At 39.2% G+C, this 24,586-nt stretch overlaps 1 protein-coding gene across 4 annotated transcripts in view; it reads left to right on the top strand.

Moving 5' to 3' along the window:
* Window positions 1-3,333: 3,333 nt before the first annotated feature.
* The window catches only part of Ophn1 (oligophrenin 1), a 418,396-nt gene continuing 397,143 nt past the window's right edge, over window positions 3,334-24,586 (top strand). For 2 of the 4 annotated variants that reach the window (XM_010632182.3, XM_033760228.1), the window contains exons 1-3: window positions 3,334-3,562; window positions 3,728-4,042; window positions 4,186-4,343. In XM_010632182.3, the coding sequence (XP_010630484.1) occupies window positions 4,190-4,343 (154 nt within the window). In that variant the 5' untranslated portion in view covers window positions 3,334-3,562; window positions 3,728-4,042; window positions 4,186-4,189. Of the gene's footprint in view, window positions 3,579-3,727; window positions 4,043-4,185; window positions 4,344-24,586 lie in introns of all 4 variants that reach the window. The other 2 variants (XM_010632184.3, XM_010632183.3) reach the window with 2 other exon arrangements.

Here is a 24,586-nt window from a genome sequence, read left to right as displayed (position 1 = left end):
TGACACCCAGCGGGGGAATAGCTGGGTCAATGGGACTTCTAATCCTAGTTCTTTGAGGAATTGCCACACTGATTTCCACAGTGGTTGCACCAGTCTGCACTCCCACCAACAGTAGAGAAGGGTTCCTTTCTCCCCACAGCCCCACTAGCATTTGTTATTGGCTCATTTTATGATGCAGCCATTCTTTCTGGGATGAGGTGGAATCTCAGCATTGTTTTAATTTGCATCTCCCAAATGACCAGTGATGTTGAACATTTTTTCCATGTACTTATTTGCCATTTTTATTTCTTTATCTGAGAATTGGATTGGGTCTTTAAAATGAGGTGGGCTCATTTTTTCAGTTCTTTATATGTTCCAGATATTAGTTCTTTGTCTGAGGAACAGCTTGGTAAAAAATTTTTTTCCCACGTTGTGGGTTGTCTCTTCACTCTGTTGGTTTCTCTTGATGTGAAGAAGCTTTTTAGTAAGATGAGATCCCAGTTGTTGATTCTTTGTGCTAGCTCCCATGTCACTAAGGTTTTGTTCAAAATGGCAATTTCACATACTGATGTCCAGAAACATTAACTCGAGGTCCTGTAACCTAATCTTTCTTCATCCCACAAGAAGATGCATTTCCAGTACATTTCTGTATTTAATAATAATCACCACAATATCTATTTTAATCTATTTTATTCATTATATATTTTAATCTATTTTATATGCATATTCAATTTATAATTCAGTTTAGAAGTCCTTTCTATATTTGGAGCCTTACAGCCAAAAGGAAATGAAAATAATTTACTTTACATTTGTGGGCATATTTTTGTTGCAGAGAAATTCAATATGATAATCAATAGTAGAATTTTGAATATAAAATACATTTCAGTGGCATAAAATTTTGTTGGGAGAATGTAAAGGATGTTTGATTTCAAGGAGAAAAAAAGAACAATATACATTTTTTTTTTTTGGTTTTTTTGAGACAGGGTCTCACTGCATAGTTGAGACTGACCTAGAATTCACTATGTAGCCCAGGCTGGTGTCGAACTCACAGTGATCTTCCTGCCTCAGCCTCCCTAGTGCAGGGATTACAAGCATGTGCCACCACGCCCAGTCAGAACAATATACATTTTTGATGGTGTAGTGTTTATATTTTATTTTACTTTAAGTGTTTGATGGTGGGCTTCAAATTAAATATCTTTTAAAAATTAATTTTATTCGTACATTTAAGGTATACAGTTTAATGACATTCATCATTGGAAATTTGCACTTTTACATAATCCATTTTGGTTCTTATTTTTTCCCCATTCCCCTGCCGTCCCTTCAACACCTCCACCCTTCCTTTTCTACAAGGACTTTTTCCATTTTTTTCTTTTTCTCATTAATTCCATTCCCTTCTTTCTTTTCTCCTACCCCTCCCACTTCCCCTTCTCCTGTGCACCTTTTCTTCGTATTTCACATTATCTAATATACCTTTTCTTCCTTATTTACACTTTCAGTTTCTCACACCAAATTAAAATATCTTTAAAAGGGTGATAACTTTTATTTTAAAAATCAATGTTTACAGTATGCTAGAAATTAAACCTTTTGCATCTGTTTCACCATGATGAAAAATTTAGATGTCCATGTCAAAATGTGTGAAGTACATAGCTTCTCAAAATTCTGTTAGGGGTTATGTAAATAAAAATTTGAAGACCCTGCTGGGTGTGGTGGCACACACCTGTTTTTCCAGCTTGTAGGCTAGGACAGGAGGATCACAAGTTCAAGGCCAGCCTCCACAATTTAGTGAGACCCTGTCTGAAAATAAAGAAATGAAAAAGGCTGGGGATGTAACTAAGTACAAAGACCCTGGATTCAGTCCTCACTGTGACAAAAAAAGTTATTTGGGTTATTGTAAGAGTTATTATTGTAAGGGTTAAGGATAAAGTGTGCAAAGAATCCAGGATCAGTGGTCAATTTTGGCAACTATTGTCTGAAGGACTGAGTCCTAATTTTAACCCTCTTTCTTCTTTGGTATTTAGTCCAGGGCATTTGTTGTTCTCTGTTTTAGTTTCATTCTCTAGACTAAGGATGGTCTAGACACATAGATGAAAAAAATTATTTCGTACAGAAATTAGATGAGCATGATTGTACCTCTCATAATTACTGTCAGTGGTGATTTTCACATTGATGAAAATTTTATAAGCTCTTCAAGTCAAAGCAGACAACAGCCACTCAACAATGCTTATAAAATGAATGAATGAACACTAAAAGGAAAGTTCTGGAATTAAAGATCATACCATGCATTGGGTGCCTTACCTGCACTTCTCCACTATGGTGCAGTTAAAGCCCGTTTTGGACATTTTCCCATAAATTAACCTTTAGGATAAAAAGTAGGCAATACTTGCCGGGCGTGGTGGCACATGCCTGTAATTCCAGCACTCGGGAGGCTGAGGCAGGAGGATTGCTGTAAATTCAAGACCAGCCTGGGCTTCGTAGTGAATTCCAGGTTAGTCTCAACTATACAGTGAGACCCTGTCTCAAAAAACAAAATAAAACAACAACAAAAAAGTAGGCAATACAGCAGGGGATGTGGCTTAGTGATAGAGCACTTGCCAAGCATACCGAGGCCTTGGGTTTATTCTCAGCAGGTGTGCATAAGGTCGGAAATCCCTTCCCTTGAATGTGGCTACTTCTCAAACGTTTAGAAAATGTTTCTTTATTGGACCCTTCGTTCTGTCTTAACATGTAGTGACTGAGAACAGTGCCTTTAGAATCAGTTTCTGTTCTACAGTGGACAATGATGGCCTCTTGGGTAAACTGCAAGACAGCTGATAATACCCCTACTTTAGGTTTTCCAATTACACGTGGAAAATCATATGCTTTAATCATCAGCCTATGCAATGATTTGCATCTCTACAACCATGCTCTGATGATCTAGTAAGGTAAAAAGTTAATTCCTAATTAAGGCCGACTTTTTGGCAAGGTGTTCTGGGCCGACAGTGAAATCCTAGAGGAGTCTAAGAGTCATAGAATAGGCCCTTGGGAATTTGAGCCTTGAGCCAGGAGAAACAGGAAAGAGGAAACTAAGTTGGTAGGTCAGAGAAAAGTTAGAAAGTGGAAGGAAAAAGAATATACAACCCAGCCAAATAATGGAAGTGAGAGAAAGCCTCTCGTCACCCATTCTCCCGTAGTTCTTGCTCCAGCTGCAGAAATTTTCCTGGCAGACCCCGGGGGCCGCACACCTGCTCCCCGGGAGCCTGGGCCGCAGGGAATTCCGACCTGGGAGAGCAGCTGCGCCGGTGCTGTGGTGGAGCGACCACAGGGAGGAGTCCTGGGGCGTGCAGACAGAAAGACTACATCTCCCAGGCCGCCACGCTTTCCAGCTGGAGTCCTAGGGCGCTGACTGCTCCCCGGTTTCCGTAGGGAAGCGCCGGGCTACCTCAGCTATTGTGCGTCGCCCTGTCGCCCTCCTCCTCCCGCTTCGGTGCCCATGGAGGAAGGCTACGTTTCATTACCGCTCGGACTTAACCCTTTCGCTGCCTAACCCGACAGGAGGGCGGCTCCCTCGGACTGGGCAGAAGTCCCAGAAAGCCGCCTGGCTGTGGTAAAGAAGCCCTGAGGTACAAGGACGATAACTGAAGGGGGAACCCGGGGGCTCAGGCTTGGCGTTCGGGCTCCGCCTGGGCGGGCTGGAGGGGCTGGCTTTACGAAGGGGGAGGGGACAGCGCAATCCGGGTGGCCCGCCGAGTTCAGCCGAGGAAATCTTTAGCTAGCTCCAGAGCTGGAAGCGTGGAGAGGCGGTTCCCCACCCCAGGATTCACCCCCGCCTACACCCTGGGCGGGCCCAAGTGTCACGTTTCCCAGAGCCCAGGAAGAATCCCGCCCGTCTCCGGAGGCGAGCTGGGCTGTGGTTTCTGCTGCCTATCGGAAGAGGCGATGGCTAGGAGGCGTGCTGCTTCCTAGGCTGTATCCCACTGGGATTCGGACTGTTTTAGTGAGCCATCCCTGCCACCTGAAGCCACCACTAGGCCGCGCGTTCCTCGCCCGCACCAGCCGGCGCTCCCCAGGAGTCTCACTGGAACAGGTACCTGTCCTCCAAAGGGAGAGAGACTGAAAGCGACCTTAAGCGATCCCGCGCTCAGTCAACCTCCTTTATTTCCCCTGGTGTGCCACTGATGCTGTTGGCCTTTGTGTCTTTCCTCTCTCTCCCAACCTCCCTGCCATCAGAAACATGGGGCATCCCCCGCTGGAGTTCAGCGACTGCTACCTGGACAGCCCCGATTTCCGTGAGAGGCTCAAGTGTTATGAGCAGGAGCTTGAGAGGACCAATAAATTCATCAAAGACGTGATCAAAGACGGCAATGCGCTTATCAGTGCTATGAGAAGTAAGTGGAAGGCTTTCGGGAACTGTTTTCTGGAGCCGGTGGTTCTTTCAGCCTTTCCACAGCACAGGGGGAAGGGAAGATATGGTGTAGTTCTCAGCCCAGGTCTCCCAGGCTAATGGGTTTCTGATTGTTCAGTAGTGGGGTTAGTAGATGTGGAAAGTAGTGGATTCAGCCAGAACTTTGGAGCTTTCCCTTTAATGGCCTTGACCTTTGAAGACATGATCCCTAACTGTGCCTGCGACCCTTTTGCTCAGCAATTAACCTTTACTTAGTACGTGGTTGTTCACAAAGGACAGTCTACCTGGAGTGTTAAACATGTTCAGCACCGGTGGCTGGGACAAGATGAAATTTAAGTGGACCAAGGAACTGCCCCGGCACCTCCTAAATATTTGGGAATTAAGGCCGCAAACTTGAGTAATGACTTTGTGCTAACCTCTGGTTACTACAGATATAGGGATAGTAAAATATTCCCCATGACCAATTATTTTCTAAGGAAAGCCTTTTTGTTCCAGTGATTATTTTTCTTTAACCTATTGAGCTATGGCTTAGGTCAAGGTCAGTCCAAACCAGAATTATGGGTTGGTTTCACTTGCCACTGAATTCTGCTTGAGTGTGGAACAAAGACTTGCCTACTCCCTTGTCATAAGGAGCCAGTCCCTAGAGGGTAAGATAGAGGGCTAAGGTTGATGGCCATTGCATTGAAACAACCTTACCCAGTGTGGCTTTTCCAGTGGTTATGGCAGCTGCAGCTGCAGGACTGTCCTTCCTTCTCCCTCTTTATGTGGAAGTTTATTTCTGCTGGTTGGTGGGAGGCTTGGAGTAAAAAGAGGACTAATATGATGAGAGTGAAGCCAAGCCTTTGTGCCAAAATGTATGCCCTAAAGAATGGAAGATAATGATTTAGTGAAGTCATAATTAATTTTTTCTTTTGGCTGAAAAATGATTGTGAAAAATAGTCACTGGTGAATATGTCCTTTTATGCTTATAACTTTGTTTTGAGTGGATTCATGTCCAAAATATTGTCTAGATTCACTGTGGGCACTTGGTTAAGACAGAAAGCCTTGGGAGCTGCAGTGCAATGGTAATTGCTACCAGATTGTATTTGTTGTGCAGCTCTTCCATTTGCCCCCTGGAATTTGTGCTTCTCTTTTACACTTTGTCTGTGCATTTTTGGTCAGAATCTGTAAGTTGTTCCGGTTCCTGAAGGTCATTTGAGTTGGATCTTTTAATAGTTCCTCCTGTTGGGGCCAGATTGGGAATGAATGCCTGATAGCACCTTGAAGATATGAGGTATTTGAAATGCTGATCCTTAGAGACTTATAACAAGGCCAGGCTTTGGGGTGTGTCTCCATTTAAAAGAGTTTCTTGAGACATTAAAGATACATAGATTGTGCCACAGAAATCAAAAGGGCTTCACTGGAAGGAGAAGGGGAAATGTTTGGGTGCTGTTGTTTTCTATAGCAAACTGCTTGGTACTATATTCTCTGTTGAATGAAGCTCATTATATGCTCTAGGAAGAAGGTGCCTTGGTGAAGATGGTAAACTGCAAGTGTTTGTGCTAAAAACAGGAGCAGCTAAGGCATATCAGAGAGAGAGAGAGAGAGAGAGAGAGAGAGAGAGAGAGAAGGGAGAGAGAGACATTTTGGGAAGGCAGAGGTAAGGGGAAAAAATGAGAACCAAGACCTGTCATGTAAGGGTACAAGATCCCAATGATGAATGTAACCGTACTGTACACTTAAAAAGTACCAATAAACTCAATAAGATAAAAAAAAAATTTGGGGAAGGGCAAATGTTTTGTAAGCTACAGGCAATTACTGTAGTAGTTTTTATTTTTTCTTTCCTAAGACTAAAAAAGGCAAGGAGTCAGCAATCATGCAGGCCCAAACCTTTGCCTATAGGCAAAAGATCCAAAGTTTTGCTAGGCCAAATGAGTTTTTCTGTTTTGCAGTATACATAGAAAGCTAAAAATAGAATGGATAGGAATTAAAATCCAGCAGCAACCCCTCTCCATTTCTTTTGTTTAAGTTGTGTAGATAAATACTTGAGTAGTTGAAGGCAAAGGCGGGATGTTTCCCACTGTCTGGACCACAGCAATGTTTATACAGTACTCCCACTCTGTTTCCTTCCCCCTTGTCAGTGGGGCCACTTTTTGAGAAGAGATAGGGTGGATGCAAAACAAAGGTGTGCTCTGTCTTTGTGCGGAGGAGAAAGTAAAAAAGAACATTGGAATTGGAGTTAGAAGATTTGGATGGCAGTCTTAGCTTCCCCATCTTGAGATCTGACACAAACCACTTATTTCATCTGTAAAATGGGAGTAATTAAAACATTTAAAAAAATTTTTAAGGAGAAGAAAATATTAACTACCCCAAAGTGATTATTATACAATGTTGTGCATTTGTCAAATTAGGGCCCTGTGTAAATAAAAATGGTGGTAATTATACCTACCCCACAGTTATTGTAAGACTCAAAGTAATTAATTGATTCTGGAAGTTCTTTGTGTGTGGAAATGGCTAAGAAATATACACTGTTGATAATACATCTTTGGGCCATTAATATATCTGTTTATGAATATACAATATTCAGAAGATTTTCTGAAAGGAAATGCATAAGCAAGTAGTTGGAGGAGAGCCGCTTTTTAAAAAAATTTTTTTCTTGTTGGAAAATGTATCTCCCTACATTGCTGTGTCCCAGTAATGAGTTTTGTAGTCACGTGTGTGGATCCATCTTGGCAACTGGAGTCTGGCAAAGGCAGGAGAATGGTTGAAACCTTTTTATTTAACAAATTAATTTGACCATCAAGTAGGGATTGTTTCTAGGAACCAATGAGATGTGGCTTGCCATGCTACAGAAATCAGCTGCAGTTTTTCTTAAAGTTAATGCAGGTCGAACTTGATTTCTACATTTTAACCTGCTTTTGTGGTTTTGTACAGAACTCTAGATAAGGCTGGAGTCACAACTATGCATGAAGATTAACTCATTAAATGTAGACCCTGTTTGAACATTTAGATTTACTCAGCTCTGTGCAGAAGTAATTGGTATTATGAATGATAGTCGACCTGTCTCCCTTGGGGAAGTGGTTCATTTCCTCATCCTCCATTACATGTGATCTATTTATAATTTTTGGAGTATGTGATGATTGTAATTTAAACTAATGGAGCCAGGTTTGTTGTTGCACGCCTGTAATACCAGCTGTCTGGGAAATTGAGGCAGGAGAAATACAATTTTGAGCCCAACTTGGACAATTTAATGATTTATTGAGATCCTGTCTCAAAAAATTAAAGGGCTAGAGATATAGCTCAGTGCAAAGGCCCTGGGTTCAAAGCCCAGTATTAAAAAAAAAAAGTCCCCAAATGAATGGAAAATAAAAATATCACTCTGAAAGGTGACTACATTGCCCACTTATCTGTTCTTTTTTTGTGTTGGCAGTTTCAGTCCTTGATGTTTCTTGAATTTGCTAAGCACTGGGGCAAGGCATTGTTCAGAATAAATGATGTCCCACATATATATGGTCAGGCAATGTGAGACACCTAATGTGCATTATATATAATGCAGCAAACACATGCCATTTATTGAGTAAGTACTTGGGCATGTGCTGTGCTCAAGTCATTGTTCAGAGGGCTGTGAGACAGGCATGGTGAGTCACAGATAGATCCCGACCTCAAGAATGTCCTAGGTTAGTAGGGGAGACAAGATATGGCTAGGGGTGGGGTAAAAAAAAAGACTTGGCTACAAATCACTGTTTTGTAAGATAGTAAGTACAGATCAGAGGCTAAGAGCAAGGAGGATGTGATGGTATGTGACATTACTGGGAGTGCTCATTTCCCAATGGGAGAATAGGGGAAAATAAAGGATAACATTGGAGTTGGGCAAAATTAATGCACTTGTCACTTGTTTAGCTGTTTCCATGTGACAGACATTTCATCTTGTCATTTATTAATATTTTTGTGGTGCTGGGAATCAAACCTAGGGCCTTACACATAATGAGGCAAGCTCTCTACCACTGGGCTACATTGCCAGCCTGAGATAAGGATTATTAGTCCCCTTCTATAAATGATAAAACTGCAATTCAGAGGAGTTAAGTATCTTCTGAAATAATAAAGTCAAGGGTCCGAATCAGAACCTAGATTTGACTTTGAAAGCACTGCTTATTTTACAGTATGACATTGTATTCAGGACAAGGCATTTTACAGTAAGAATGGCACAGAGAAGGTAAAGGGATAACAAATAATTCAGGCCATCTGAGATATAAGCTACAAAAAGGGAGGTTTGGGAAATAATATTGGAATGGAAGGTTGAGACCTGACCTACATGGAACTGTTAAGAATTTCAGACTTCATAGGCAGGGTATGCTAAAAAGTTTTTGGTTAGATAGGAGCATTGTTTGAGCTGTGTTTTAGGGAGATTCATTTGAGAATAATGTATAAGCTGTTAGTCTTGCAGAAATGTTTGTGATTTTTTTTGACTGTATAGAGTTTAAATGCTTTTAAAATATAGCTCATGGTCAGCAAGCCTTTTCTAGAAAGGGCCATGTGGTACCTATGTTAGAACTTGAGAGCCATGCAGTCAGTTTCTGACAGCTTCTCAACTGTGCCATTGTTGTTGAGAAAGCTGCCAAAGAGAATAAAATGAGAGTTAAAAAAAAGGAATAAACTGAGAGTATGTCAGTAAATCTGATACTGAAATGTGAATTTCACATATTTTTCATATATTGTGAAATATTCTTCCTTTGTGTTTTTTTTTAACCATTTAAAAATACAAAGACCAAAGGTATAGCTCAGTGGTAAAAGCACTTGCTTAGCACATGTGAGGCCCTGGGTTTCATCGCTCTTTCCTTTTCTCTCTTTGTTTTCTTTCTCTCTCTCTTTCCTTTCTTCCTTTTCCTTCCTTCCTTCCTTCCTTCCTTCCTTCCTTCCTTCCTTCCTTCCTTCCTTCCTTCCTTTCTTTCTTTCTTTCTTTCTTTCTTTCTTTCTTTCTTTCTTTCTTTCTTTCTTTCTTTCTTTCTTGTCTATACTGTACCATTCTCAGGTTGGCTGGGGACGGAAATGTGTGGAAATAGGTAGCAGGTTGAGCTTGCTTTACCAGCTGTAGTTTGTTGACCTCTGGTACAGTTGGTTAACCTAAAAGACCTAAATGGATTTTTACTGGAATATAGCTACTGGTAGAACATAATGTCATATATTACATTTTCCATGAAGTAATTTTACTTTGATGTGCTTATTAATTAATTATGCCTGCTCTGAATTTAAGGATCTCAAACTCACATGCTGTCAGAGGTTAAGGAAAAAAGCACAAGTAGGAAGCTTCTGGAAGTGGGTTAATAGGGCTGCAGTTATTACAGTAAAGTATAGAAACCTCACCCTATTCAAAAGGGCATTAGAGTAGGAGGATTGTGATTTTGAAGCCAGCTTGGATTACATTGTGAGACCCTGTCTCAAAAACAAAACAGAAAAAGACTTTTACATTCTTAGTTTTTAAAAATTGTTTTAGCTAAATAAATTTTTTTTCATATGCTAGATTTAACCATACTGCAACCCTTAAGATGGGTGATCTAGCTTTATCAGTCTGTAAGTGTTGGGCTCTAATGGGCTAGGAAAATGGAGAGTGACAATATTCAGAGATATTTCTCATTCACAAATTAGGAGAGGTTGTATGATGGTATAGTGGCCAAAACACTGGACATGGTGTCTAGATAGCTGGATATGATGCTGGTTCTGCTATTAATGTGATCTAGGGCTTTGCCACATCATTTAACTGGGACCCAGGTTCTGTGGCTTTACAAAGATGAGGAAGGGGTAGGGATTCTTTATAGCTTACTTTCAGCTCTAACATTTCTGTGCATACTGTTTGTTACACTGCATATTGAGGCTTGATGACTTCAGAAAGGAACAATTAGCCCAATTATAGAATCTTATTTTTATGCTGACATAGATTTTATATTATTTATATTATTTTAGTGTACACAGTAGTATTTAAACAAAAATCCAAACAATTTAAAAAGCCTTTAAAAACCAATGATAACATATTTTGTATGTATGTGTGTATATATCAAAAACAGGTACAGGCCAGGGATTTAACTGAGTGGTGCTGCCACCTGCCGCGTAAGCACAAGGTCCCAAGTTCGATCCCTGGCACAGACAAAACAAAACAAAACAAAAAAACAAAAAACAAAACCAAACCAAGCAAAACAAAAAGCCCCCCAAACAACAACAAATTAACACAGAAAAACCAGGCAGGGGCCAGGGATTTAGCTCAGTGGTGCTGGCGCCTGCCTGGCCAGTGCAAGGTCCTGAGCTCAATCCCTGGTACTGAGGCGGGGGCGGGGGGGCAGGTATCAGAAAAAATTGCATTGCCAAGCTCATACATATATACATACATAGCTGTACTTACATAGGTTGCTTGGACTAATGAAAAAATAGTTTTTAAAGAATCTTAAGCCAGTGTAGTGGCACACACCTATAAGCTCAGCACTTGGGAGGCTGAGGTAGGATGATTGCTCCAAGTTTGAGGCTAATCTGAGATACATAGTGAGACCCTGTCTCAAAAACCAAAAACAACAACAACAAAAACAGAAAAATCCCCCAAATACATTCTGTACTAGAAAGGTTCATAAAGTTGATAAAGTGGAAATAATATAATTCACATAGCTTTGATAATATAGTCTTACTTTTTTTTTTGGGTACCAGGGATCGAATTTAGGACCTTGAGCTTACTAGGCAGGTGGTGGAATGACTGAGCCAAATCCCTGGCCCCTAGTCTTACATTTTTAAAAGAAAACGACTTTCTTATATTTCTATACTTCTAAAGACAATAGTTTTAGCTGTTTATATTAAGGTCACTTTTTGAGGTAGCCTTTCAGCTCTCACTTGGGCAACTGCACCATTTATCTGGTGGGTTGCTTCCAATTCTACCACTAGATAGCTCCACGGCCTTGAGTGAGTCTTTAATTTTGTGAACCTTGGTTTTTGCATATATAAAATTAGGGAATTTGGTCAGTGATCTCGAGGGCTTCTTCTGGTTTATCATTTTCTATTTTCTGGTTACCACCACCTTACTCAAATAGTTAAAATAGCCTGAACTGATTCTGTCATAAATTTCAGAGCCATTTTGTCTTTAGGAGAGTAGGCAAAGAGAATTCTGAATTGACATATCCAGCATGAGTAGATGACTTGAATCATGCTGACTTGCTTGAATGTCCACTTGTTGAATGCTTCTTGGGAGGTGTCAACCTATTGCCCTCCAGTTCTGTCCTGAATAGCTTTATGGTGAGGGAATCCAAAGCTTTTATTCCCTTTTGGGTGGTGTAGTACCGTGTTGTACAGGGAGGAGTTGGTGATTCTTACTAAGTAAGTATCCTGTCATTGTCCCAGTAGTATTTAATGAGTGCCTTTGAGCACATGGAGTTATTTTAGACTTCCAGTTCAATACAATGGATATGTTGTTTGATAAGTGTTGTTAGTGGATGTGAAACAGTGCCCATATAGGATTTGATGGAGCCAACATTACCATGTTGATTAGAGGTCCTCCAATGACTTAAATTCTAAAGTAGCTACACCCAGGGTGTAATGGGAACTAGGGTGGACAAATGAACCAAATCAGCCTTTTAGTGTGACCATTTATAAGAAATCTGTTTTTATTAGGGGTGGAGGTAGTAGATTATAGCTTGACTTGCCCATTAAGAAAAGTTTCAGACTGAGTGATGAACGAAAATTACTTTTCACCTTTGTTTTTATAGACTTATTAAAAAATAGTAAAAAACCCTTTGTTTAATCTGGCATCTGCTTCTCTAATCAGTTACTACAGACATTTCCTAAAAGTTCACTAGAATCTGGAAAGATGCATAGTTTCTGGGGGAATATCTTCTAAATCTAAGTTGATTTTTTTTTCTTGTGGGGTTAAGGTCCCTGATGGAACTTTATTGGGTTTATATCAAGTGCTAAATCTTTTATCATTGCTTAGATTTTGGGCAATGTAAAGGCAATTCAATTTAATTTAATAATATTTTATGTCAGGTACTGTCCTAGAAATTGGAGATACAATGATGAATAAGGCTGCCATTTGCTCTGCCCTCTTAGAACACACATTAAATATCTAATTATCCATTTAAATAATTTCTTTTGAGGGAAGGTTGAGACAGAGTCTCGCTATGTGGTCCAGGCTGGCCTTGAATTCACTATGTAGCCTGACTGCCTGGCTGGCCTTGAACTTTCAGTGATCCTCCTCTTTCAGCTTCCTGCGTGCTAGGATTACAGCATGTGCTACCATGATTGGCTCCACTTAAGTAATTTCATTACACTTATAAGAAGTTATATGAAGTTATTACACTTATATGAAGTTCAGGGTGTGATGTGCTTTGTCACATGTTATGAAGTAGATTTTTGTGAGGTGGAAAGAACAGGAGTTGGAGAATGAAGATTGCAAAGAATAATGTAAGGAGAAAGAGTTGCTAAGTCAAAGACAATAAAGTAAGGAGGAAGAGTTCCTAAGTCAAAGAGACCTGTTCTACTATGTTGACAGTGGCTTTCATACTGAGCAAGACTCTTCAATGAAGGGAGAGATTTTTTTAGAAGTAGATAGGATGTAGTATATCTCATGAGGTCTTAAGGGAAAATCTAGAACACCTACTACTTTATTCTTTTATCAGCATATTAAAATAGTTGTAGAGAGTAATACATGAACATGGTACAAAATTCAAGAGGTACAGAAAGGTAAGCCATTTTCTTCCATCAGTATTAGTCACCCAGTTCTCTACCCTTGAGGCAGTAACTCAACAGTTGGTCTGTTCTTTAAGGAAGACTACCTCAGGGCTTCTTTCAACTTCTGCTTCCTTAGGAGTAGGTTCTGTGGTAGGTAAATTCTCAGCCTCTTTGAGACAAGATTATTTTTAAAGATTGTACTTGAAGTGAAGTAAGGAACTCTGAAAATCTCTTCCCCCATAAAAACAAAAGGACACTGGCAAAAATTGTCAAAGTCAACTTTTTCACAGCTCTGGAAATTTACCAAAGACTTGCAACAGTCTGAAGAATGTTTATTGAAAAAAAATTGCTGAATCTTTACAGCAGCAGGGTTGTGGCAGTTTAACTTATCCTGTCTCTTGTTCCCTTCTCCCTAGTTTAATACAGCCTTGAAAACCAGCAGCTTCAAACTATGGTAGCTAAGAAAATTAACAGCTTTGTAGAACCTGAGGAGAAAGATTGGGTTTGTAGCTCATCAAAAGTCCCAAACCCTAAGTAAATTGTTACAATTTAATTTATATTGAAGTAACTAGAAAAGCTATTTTCACAGGGTTTCTTATTACCTGACATAGAGTTAGTTTGGTAGAAAAACTCCTATCTCTTGAAAGTTTAACATCACCACTACATCAAACTTTGATATCAGTTGGAACAAATAAGAGCCTGGGCAGAAACATAGAAGACCTGGGAAGTGACATGGCTTTCGAAAGCTCTGACATGTTCCTGAAACTCTAGAAGGCCACCGACAAGTTCCAGGCTATGCATGTACTCTGAAAAAAACCTGAGAGGTCCCTAATTTTTTAGTTGTGACTGCTCTTGAGGCAGAGTTGTAAATTGCCTGGATGTTTAAGGTTTGCCCCAATATGCATACAGAACCCCTCAGTGAAAAGTGGAAGTCTTTGTGGTTCCAGGCATTTAAAGAACTCTCTGAATTATCACTACCAGATCATTAAACCAGTCAAGCAGAGACTTCACTGACTGCATGCTACAAGGAAAACAGAAATTACAGAGTTAGTCCAAAAAAGATACTAAAGAAAGAGGAACAACAATAAAAACAGTAATAGCAACAAAACCTGGGAGGCAGGATCTGATTTCCAGCAGTCCCAGATTATATTGTCTGAAATGCCCAATTTTCAACAACAATAATAAAACAGCCATGTAGTGAAATAGGAAAGTATAGTCTGTACAAAGAAAAAATATCAGTTAATAAAAACTGTTTTCTCTGGAGCCTAAAGGTTAGAAATTTACATAAAAATTTTATCCAGGCAATGTGGTGCATGACTAACTCCCACAACTCAGGAGTCTGAGGTAAGAGGATTTTCGCCTGGGAAAATTAGTGAGACCCCCATCTCAAAATAAAAAGGTACAAAAGGGTTAGAATGTAGCTCAGTGCAAAGGTTCAATCCCCAGTACCACACCAAAAAAAAAATCAGGCAATATATGTATATTAAAATAGACAATACAAATAAAGAGATAAAATTATAAAAGAGACCCAAACAAATTGTGGAGCTGAAGAAGAAAATAACTTAAATGAAAATTCACAAAAGAGGTTCAACAGAATATTTAAGTTAACAAAAGAATCATAGAATTTGAAAGTAGGTCAAGTAAGAAATACAAAGAAAAGAAAAAATGAAGTATACTGAATACAGCCCCAGGCATTGTGGGTCACTGGCATGATCAAAGCTATTAATGTATGTATAAGAGGAGTTATAAGAAGAGAAGAGAAAAATGGACAGAAATAATGGCTTGAAACCCAAAAGTGATGTATAACATTAAAGTTTAAATGTAAGAAAATAAAACTATATGGCAAAAGAAACAAGGGACTGGGATTGTGGCTTAGTGGTAGAGTACTTAAAACACCTACATTAGAACAATAGAAAGGTCACAATTAAATAAAATCATGAATGAAGGAGGGGTACTACTACAATTATTACCAAAAAAAAGTATAAGGAAACCTATGAATAACTATAGTCCAATAAATTATATGACTTATTTTTTGAGAATTGAACCCAGGACCTCCTGCAGCCAGGCAAATACTCTGCCACTGAGCTACATCCCCAGGCCTTTTACTTTTTCATTTTTTTTTTGGAGACAGCATCTCACTATGTAGTTGAGACTGACCTGGAACTCACTATATAGCCCAGGCTGGTCTTGAACTCACAGTGATCCTCCTGCCTCAGCCTCCCGAGTGCTAGGCTTATAGCCGTGTGCCACCATGCCTGGCTACTTTTTCATTTTGAGACAGGCTCTTGCTAAGTTGACCAGGCTGGCTTCAAGTTTGTGATCTTCCTGCCTCAGCTGCCTGAATGTGCTACCATGTCTAGCTGAAGAATATACAGACTCTTGAAATTGACTTCAGAATAATAAAGCCATTGAATTAGTAATCAAAGCACTATCCAAAAAGAACAGCCTAACTTCACTGGTGAATCTGTCCAACCATTTAAAGAAAAATTAATACTAATCCTTCATAAACTTTTCCAAAAATTAGAATAGGAGAGAGCAGTTCTCAACACATTCTGTGTGGCTAGAATTACCCTGATAGCAAAACAAAGACATTAAAAAACTATATAAACTCATTTCTTTTAGAATGCACATATAAAAATCCTCAAGAATATATTAGCAAACTAAATCTAGTAACATGCATAAAGGATTATATGCCATCATCAAGTAGAATTTATTTAAGGAATGTAAAATTAGTTTAATGTCCGAATCAATCAGTAAAATATACCATGCAATTAGAATGAATTGGAAAAACCATGTGATCACCTCAGTAGATATACATAAATTTAAAAAAATCCACCACCTTATTGTGTTTAAAATTCCCAACAAATTATATAGAGGATAGCTTTTCAAAGTGATAAAAGTTCATATATCAAAAATCCAGAACTAACATTGTACTGAATAGGAGGGATAGACTGAATGCTTTTCCTCGCAGATCAGGGACAAGGCAAGGATGTCTGCTCTTGCCATTTCTGTTCGTCATTGTAGTGGAGGTTCTACACAGGGCATTTAGTCAAGAAAGAGAAGACATTCAGAGCCAGGTGTGTGCACTCCTGTAGTGGCTTAATTTTGTTATGATGGCAGTACTCCCCAAAATGATTTACAGATTCAACAGCATCCCTAGAAAGGTCCCAGCTAGCTTTGTTGTAGAAATTATAAGCAAATATTTGTAAAAATTTCTTTTACTTTTGTTAGAACATGTTTGCAGTTCATAATGATTTTTTTTTTGGTTTTTTGAGACAGGGTCTCACTATGTAGTTGAATCTGACTTGGAACTCACTATGTAGCCCAGGGTGGTCTCGAACTCACAGCGATCCTCCTGTCTCAGCCTCCTGAGTGCTGGGATTACAGGCCTGCACCACCACACCCAGCTTGCAGTACATAATGATTACATCCATTGTGAGGAGTGGGTGCATGTACATAACACGTCTTAATTCTTTTTACTTCTCCTTCCCCTCTGATAAGCAAATCTTAACATTTATAGAGAAATGAAGGGACCCAGATGAGACAAAACAGTCTTGAAACAGAGCATGTATAGTTGGAGGACTCATCCTTTGGAATTTCAAAGCATATTATTAAGGCACACTAATAGTCAGTGTGATCTTGGCATACAGATAGGAGTAGAGATCAGTGGAATAGAATTCAGAATCCAGAAATAAACCCTCACATTTATGGTCAATTGATTTTCAGCAGTGCTTTTAAAATAATTTAGTAGGGGAGCAGTAGTCTTTTCAACTAATGGTGCTGGCTCAGCTGGACATCCATATGCAAAAATGCCCCTTAACTGAACCCTTACTTTAAACCATATGAAATTAAAGAAGATACCTAAGAACCAAAACTATGGAACTCTTGAAATAAAGTAATGGTATAAAATGTACTGACTTTTCATTGGTCAGGCGTTTCTTAGATGAGATGCCCAGTAAGTAACAAAAGGTGAAATAGGTAAATTGGAGTTTTCCAAATTAAAGCTTGTGTGATGGAAATGAAACCATTCAATTCCCCTGTCGAGAAGCTCTAGTGTATCCCCACAGAATGAGGAAAAATATTTAAAAAGCATCTATTTGGTATGATATTTATACCTACAGTGTGTCTCTCTCTCTATTATATATATATATATATAGAGAGAGAGAGAGAGAGAATGCTTATAACTCAATAAAAATCCTATTAAAAATGGAAAAAATATAAATAGCCATTTTTCTAATGAAGGTATACAAATGACCAATAATGGTGTGAAAAGATTCTTAACATCATAAGTCCTTGCAGAGTGGTGGCACATGCCTGTACTACCAGCACTTAGAAGGCTGAGGAAGGAGGATTATAAATTTGAGGCCAGTCCGGACTATAAAGTCAGACCCAAAAAAGGAAAATGCAAATGAAAACCACAATAAAATACCACATCCCACGTGGTACGATTGAGAGGATGTGAGGAATTTGGAGCTCATATAAATTACTGGGTCAAATGTAATGTGGTATAGCCACTTTGGGAAGTTTTATCAATTTTTCAAAATGATGAAACATGCAATTCTACTCCTAGCTATATACACCCAAGAAAAATAAATATATATGTTCACACAAAACCTTGTTTGTGGATTTTCATAACAGATTATTTATAATCACCAAAGAGTAGAAATAACTGAAATATCCTTTAACTGAAAAAATGGCTGAACTGTGATATATTAATACAGTGAAATAGTATTTGGCAATAAAAGCAATGAAGTACTGATGCATGGTGCAACATGGGTGAGCTTTGAAAACCTTGTGCTAAGTGAGAAAAGCTAGTCTTAAAAAGACTAATAGTTCATGATTCCTTTTGTATGAAATGTCCAGAGAAGCAGATCTATTAGACTACCAGGTTAGTGGTTGCTTAGGGTAGGCTGGTCAGAATAGACTGTGACTGCTATAGGGGAAAATAGTTTCTTTTTCTTTTTTGGGGTCATGAGCTTTTTCTTTCTTTCTTTCTTTCTTTTTTTTTTTTTTTTGGAACTGGGGATCGAACTTGGGTCCTTGCATCATGAACCTTTTCTAAGGTTAGAATTGACAATGATGGCACAGCTCTGAATATAATAATAAAACTCACTTGATTGTATACTTTGAGTGAATTTTATGGTATGCAAATAGTATCTCAGAGCCATGTGTTAAAAAAAAAAGAACGGCATTGTGCCTGGAGAAATAGAGGTAGGTGTTTGTCTTAATTTTTTTGTTTTTAGTACTAGGGATTGAATCTAGGAGCTTCACACAGAACTACCTCCCCAGCCATTTTTTGCTTTTTATTTTGAGATAAGATTGCTGAGTTGCCAGGCTAGGCTTGAAATTGCTATCCTCCTACAGACCTGGGGTTATAGTTGTAGCCACCACACCCAGCTAGAGGTGCTTGTCTTTATGCACTTAGACCTGCCTTTGTCTCTTCCTTATAGAACGTCAGACCTGGAAGGTCTTATAGGAAACTTCATATCTGTAACTTTGGGTTTATATTCAGGGAAAAGGAAGGCAAGAGACAGAATTGCTCCTCCAGGGACCTAGATCTAGAGTCCATATTGGGACCAGAACGGGATTTCCTGGTGTCCCATTCCAGGCTCTGAAGCAGGTACCTTACATTCATACTGTCTGGATGCTCTTTACTGGGGCTGGAAGTGCTTTTCTTTGAAATGACTCAGTTGGCAGAGAAACACTACATTAGTGGAAGGTTTCCTTTCAATCTTTGCCCTTATGATTCATGGTTAGGATCAGGGTGGTTTCCCTGTTGAGCAGTCTAGCTCCAATAAATTAGGGACGGTTGTATTTTCTTTATCATACAAGGATGGCAATACATCTTGTTGGTGTGGCAGTTGCCCTCTTTGTTTCCTGCCCTACGTCTGGCTGATTGGATAGTTCAAGGCCTCTTCTCTGCTTGTCTGTCAACCTCTTATGGGAAAACAGTTGCTTTTCTCGTAGTGGGTAGTATACACTGGGGAATATGTGGCATTACTAAAGGGTGACAAATCTCTGCCCCTCATATTATTTTTGTTCTAAGGCAGCGTGGAATTTCTCACAAGTGCAAGCAGTAGACCTAGCACTACAGTACCATATAAGGATTTTCAAGGCAGTTATTTAAAAAAGGTTTTCATTAAGGACTCCCCAGAAGCAGGAGAGGCACACTTTAGCTTCCAACGTTCTTTCCAGAGCCAGGCTGTCGTGGAAAATCTTGTTCTTGTGATTGGAAAAATATGTATTATGAATGTGGCAGTTGACAGCTGGAGACTAATCCTGAATTTATCCATCCTGAATTCCTTAAGTGGGGGGAGATGGGTAACAGACCATTGAGGTGTTTTGTTGTAGCTCTCCCTTTTAATTTTTGTTTTTACAACAGAACAAACAAAACCAGGAGAGCTGTAAGGAGAATGTCCCTGTCACCATTGTCACCATGCTAATGTGTCTTGCTCTTAAACATGGGAAATATTGATATATTTATTTGGTTGAAAGGTTTGTCTGCTAGAATCCATGTTTAGTATTTCAGGGATTACAAGGATGGTGCTGTGTAATGGTACAATGTGGGAAAGCAAAGGGAGGCAGCTCAGTTAGCAATTGTGTGTATGGTCAAGCTAGTGGAATGGAATGGCAGGGAAAGCTGAGTTTTCTTGGCATTTTGTTTGTTTTTTCCCTGGGAAGAACAGATGTTTAACCATTCATTTTCTATTCCTTTTTTTTTCTTTAGAGATTGGGCTTTTGCCATGTTACCCAATTTAGCCTTGAACTCCTGGGCTCAATTGATCTTTCTGTCTCAGCCTCAGCAGCAGCTGAGACTTCCTTTTTGACTATAGGGTAGTGTCTTACCAGAAACGGAATCATACAGTTCAAAGGGCCCTTAAGCGAAAATATCTCATTCAACTTTCATATTTGAGATGAAGAAATGGAGGTCCAAGAGGAGGAGTTTTGTCACTACGGATAGACTCAGAATCGAACTGAAAAATCTGTTACACTCTGCCTCCTGTGGAATGTCATTGTGCCTAACAAAAATAATCTCTGCTCTTCATCCTCTCTTTGCTAAACCTTTGATTGTTTTTTTCGGAATCACTTTCACTTCATCAGAGAAGAGAGTTGTTTTCTCTTCAATGACTCATGCCAGTAAGATACCCCAAGTGTTGGTCTGAGTGCAGCCAAGTGTTTTTACAAATCTGCAGGACAAAGTAGGAGAAAGTTCAGGGAGTCTGAAGTGAATACTCTAGTTTTTCTCCTGTTTTTTACCTTATAGGAGATTGATGAGATACAAGACCAAGAGACAGATCTTCTATAATCCGCCTCCTCCAATCTGTGGAATTTAGGGAATCCATTTGTGAGTGAGGAGGAAATAACCCTAATATGAATTGAGTTAGGTTTGGGCTATGTGGATATTTATACTGGGCAGCAGCAAGGCTGGGATGTGTGTACGTGATGTCACTCAGGATGACTGATTTCTTGCCTGTAGGTATTGATATAGATGTGGATATAAACTACTATTTGCAAATTACTTTATAGTATATAGACACTTTAATGTACATTCTGTAATTTAATCTTAGAGGAAAAATGTTATTGCCCCTAACTAACAGATGAAGAAATTCAGTCTTAGAGAACATTAGTACATCCCTAAGATTGCACCACTAGTTAGTAGCACAGTTAAGACTTAGATATCCTGCATGGTCTTTCCACTGCCTGTGAATGTTAACTTTAGGGGCTAAGATACACATTGCTTGAAACCAGTTTTTTCCTTAGATAGGATTGTGTATTTGTATCCATACCACAAATAATAATGTTTCTTTTTATTGAGGGGGGGTTGAGGGTTGAATCCAGAGCCTTTGCACTGAGCTATATCTTGTCTTTTTTCTTATTTCTTCTTTTATATTTTGAGACAGGGCCTTGCTAATTTGCCCAGGCTGGACATAAACGTGAAATACTTTTGCCTCAGCCTTCCAGTTCTTTCTCCCTCTAGGACCTGAGGCAGTGCCCTCAGTAGCCTTGCCTACTGTGCCTTGTAATTTTTTTTTTTTGGGGACCGAGGATCCTTGCACTGAGCTATGTTCATAGTCATTTTTGTTTTTTATTTTGAGACAGGGTCTTGCTAACTAAGTCACTAACTTTTCTAGGCTGGGCTTGAATTTGAAATCCTCCTGTTGCAGACTCCCAGAATGCTGGGATTATAGGCATATGTGTCACTAGTTCAGCTACTCTGCTTTGTTTTTATACTAGCCCTCCTAACCAACCTTCCTGCTTTGATGATTAATCTGCCACATTTCAAATTGAAATTTCAAGTCTTTGGGATCCTCTTATGCCATGTGGTAGGCTGCCCCTTATTCAAAGAGGTAAGCCATAGTGATATTTAGGACCATTCCTTTAGCCATGTGCCTTTAGTTAGCTTCTGTTACCCAGTGGTTGTCATGGTTTTTCAGCAGAGCCATTATAGAGATTTCTACTGTAGCATGCAGCTTTATACTAGCCCCTGTCTGGCGTCACACTAATGCTATTGATGTTGTTGGGTCAAGTCTAATAAGTCCCACAAGACCCGGATGAATGAAGCATTGAATTTTTCATTGTGCAAGGTAGTACTTGCTTGACAGCTCCTCTCTCTGGCAAATTTATCACAGTAGAAGGCACATTGCCATTAATCTCTCTCTTAATACTGCCACTTGCTTTTTTCACACTTTTACACTTTCTGAGGCATTTCTGGAAGTCAATTTTCGTGTATTTAGTTGCACTCTCAGGGCTTCCTCCATGTCGTTGGATCAGTTCAAGACATTTACCTTTCACAGTCATTTTGATGTTGAGGAAGAGAGAGAAGTCACACGGTGCCAGATCCAGTGAATAAAGTGGGTGAGGACATTTAGTGATGGTGTTTGAGTCTTCCTTTCTATCTTTAGCTACTTTTCTCGTTGTTGAGACAAAATACCTGTCAACCGAAATTGAAGGAAAGTTTATTTTAGCTTACAATTTGTAGAGGTTTTAGTCCTTAGTTGGCTGGCTCCAAGGTAGGGCAACATGGCAGGCAGGAGGCACTGAGCAGTGAGCCTCCCATTCCCTTTTATTCCATCCAGGCTACAAGCCATTGATTGGTGCCATCTACACCAGAGTGGGTCTTCACATTATCCACACCCAGAACTATATTTAACCAATCAGTGTACTCATTTATTAAGCACATATCTTTAATCCATATTCACACACCCTAGATCCAGCCACCCCTAAAAAGCTCCACCTATGAGTGCATGAGGCCTCGTGAGACATCTAGATACAAACCGTAACCTTTGCTTTGCATGGCACTCAGCAGCAGTATTCACCATACTGTATTTTTTAAAAAATCACACCTTGTAAAGACCATCACGAAAGAAGACTTCCGAAATTGCTTTAGACAGTGGCAAGAAGGATGGATTAAGTGCATTTGAAGTTGGAGTATTTTGAAGGGTTTCATGGCAGTATGTCTTTTACTGTAATAGCTTTTTGATTAGAATATAGTATGATCACCTCATGTGTATATAGTTTTCACTGATTAAATCAGGTTAATCAATTCTGTCTAATATTTCTTTTTCTCTGGTACCAGGGATTGAACTCGGACCCTTGTGCTTGTGAGGCAAGCGGTGAAACCACTGAGCCAAATCCCTAGGCCTAATATAGTTTCTTTATGTATGGAGCCTTGGAACTCTTCTCTTCCAGTGCTTCATAAAGTGCATAATAGATTATTGTGAGCTACTGTGAGGTAGAGCACTAGAATTTACTTCTCTTATCTAACTGTATTTTGGTGCCTGTTATCTAGACTCTTTCCATCCTCCCTCCTCCCCTTTTCCAGCCTCTAGTAATTATGTACTATTGCTTTTTCTTCTGCTTTGATCAACATTTTTAGCTTTCCGTGCTTGAAAAAAAGATACAGTAGTTCTTTTTTTGAGACAGGGTCTCACTATGTAGTTGAGTCTGACCTGGAACTCAGTATGTAGCCCAGGCTAATCTCGAACTCACAGTGATTCTCCTGCCTCAGCCTCCCGAGTGCTGGGATTACAGGCGTGCACCACCAGCCCGGCTGAAGAGATACAGTATTTGTCTTTCTGCATCTGGTTTATTTCACTCAAGAGAACATTCTCCAGTGCCATTTTGCTTTAGATGACAGGATTTCACTTTTTAATGGTCAAGTAATATTCCATTGTGTATACTGACAACATTTTCTTTACACTGTGACATTGAATTAAAAATAGACATCATCCTATTAGCACACCAGACCAACATGGTCCTGGTCTCTCCATTGAACTCATGAACATTTTTTTTCTATGTTCAGTTTCACATCTTAACCCTTTCTCATTCCCCCTCTTCTCCCTGCCTTCCTCTTTGTCTTCCTCTCTAGACCTCCTTCCCATCTCCAAAAGGTCTACCTCTCTATTTCCTATTATCTATCTTTTATTTTGCTCTTTAAATTATTTATATTTTGGTTTTCTCATGTAACAGAAACCATACTACATTTACCTTTCTGTGTCTGATTTATTTCACTCAGCATTGTAGTCTCAAGGTACATCAATTTTCTTACATATGACTCAAATTTATCCTTTATGGCTGCGTAGTATTGCATTGTGTATATAGAACACATTTTCTTTATCCTTCCATCTATTGATGGCATATAGACCGCTTCCAAGATTTAGCTCTTGTGAGTTGTGCTGCTATAAACATAGGTGTGCATGTATCTCTAATGTGATGTCTAACTCTTTTGGGAAGATACCCAGAATGGGTATAGGTGAGTTGAGTGGAATTTTTATTTTTACTTTTTGAGGAGTCTCCATATTGATTTCCATCATGGTTGTACTAATTTACATTCCCACCAACAATGTAGAAGGGTTCCTTTTTTCCCACAACCTTGTTGTTTTTAGTTCTTGATGGTAGCCATTCTTTCTAGAGTTAAAATGTCATGGTTGTACTAATTTACATTCCCACCAACAATGTAGAAGGGTTCTTTTTTCCCACAACCTTGTTGTTTTTAGTTCTTGATGGTAGCCATTCTTTCTAGAGTTAAAATGTCATCTCAGTGTTATTTATTTATTTTTTCTTGGATACTGGGGATTGAACTCCGGTCCTTGTGCTTGTGAAGCAGGCGGTGGAGCCATTGAGCTAAATTCCCAGCCCATCAGTGTTGTTTTAATTTGTCATTTCTCTAATGGCCAAAGATGCTGAACATTTTTTGTGTGTACTTACTGTCCATTTGTACTTTTCATTTCAGTTGCCCATTTATTTTGCCATTGGTTTTTTTTAAAGGTTAGGTTGAGGTCTTAATTCTTGAGTTCTTTGTGTATTCTAGATAAAGTGGAACTTTTTTTTAACATTCTGTAGATTGTCTCTTCATTTTGTTTCCTTTGTTGTGCAGATGTTCTTTAATTTGATTCTTGGAATTTATTCTCTGTGCAGTTGGTGTACTGTTCAGAAAATCCTTGCCTATACCTATGTTTTTAAGGCGTATGTTTAAGGCATATCTTTAAGGAACTATTTTATCATCCAGAAGGATGTTTGGTTGTTTGCTTTTTTTTTTTTTTTTTTTTT

Source organism: Fukomys damarensis, unplaced genomic scaffold, assembly GCF_012274545.1.
Source record: "Fukomys damarensis isolate Sample0158 unplaced genomic scaffold, DMR_v1.0_HiC HiC_scaffold_39, whole genome shotgun sequence".
Taxonomy (NCBI): domain Eukaryota; kingdom Metazoa; phylum Chordata; class Mammalia; order Rodentia; family Bathyergidae; genus Fukomys; species Fukomys damarensis.
The sequence above is the reverse complement of the archived record's forward strand: the minus strand, read 5'-3'. Positions and strand labels throughout refer to the sequence as shown.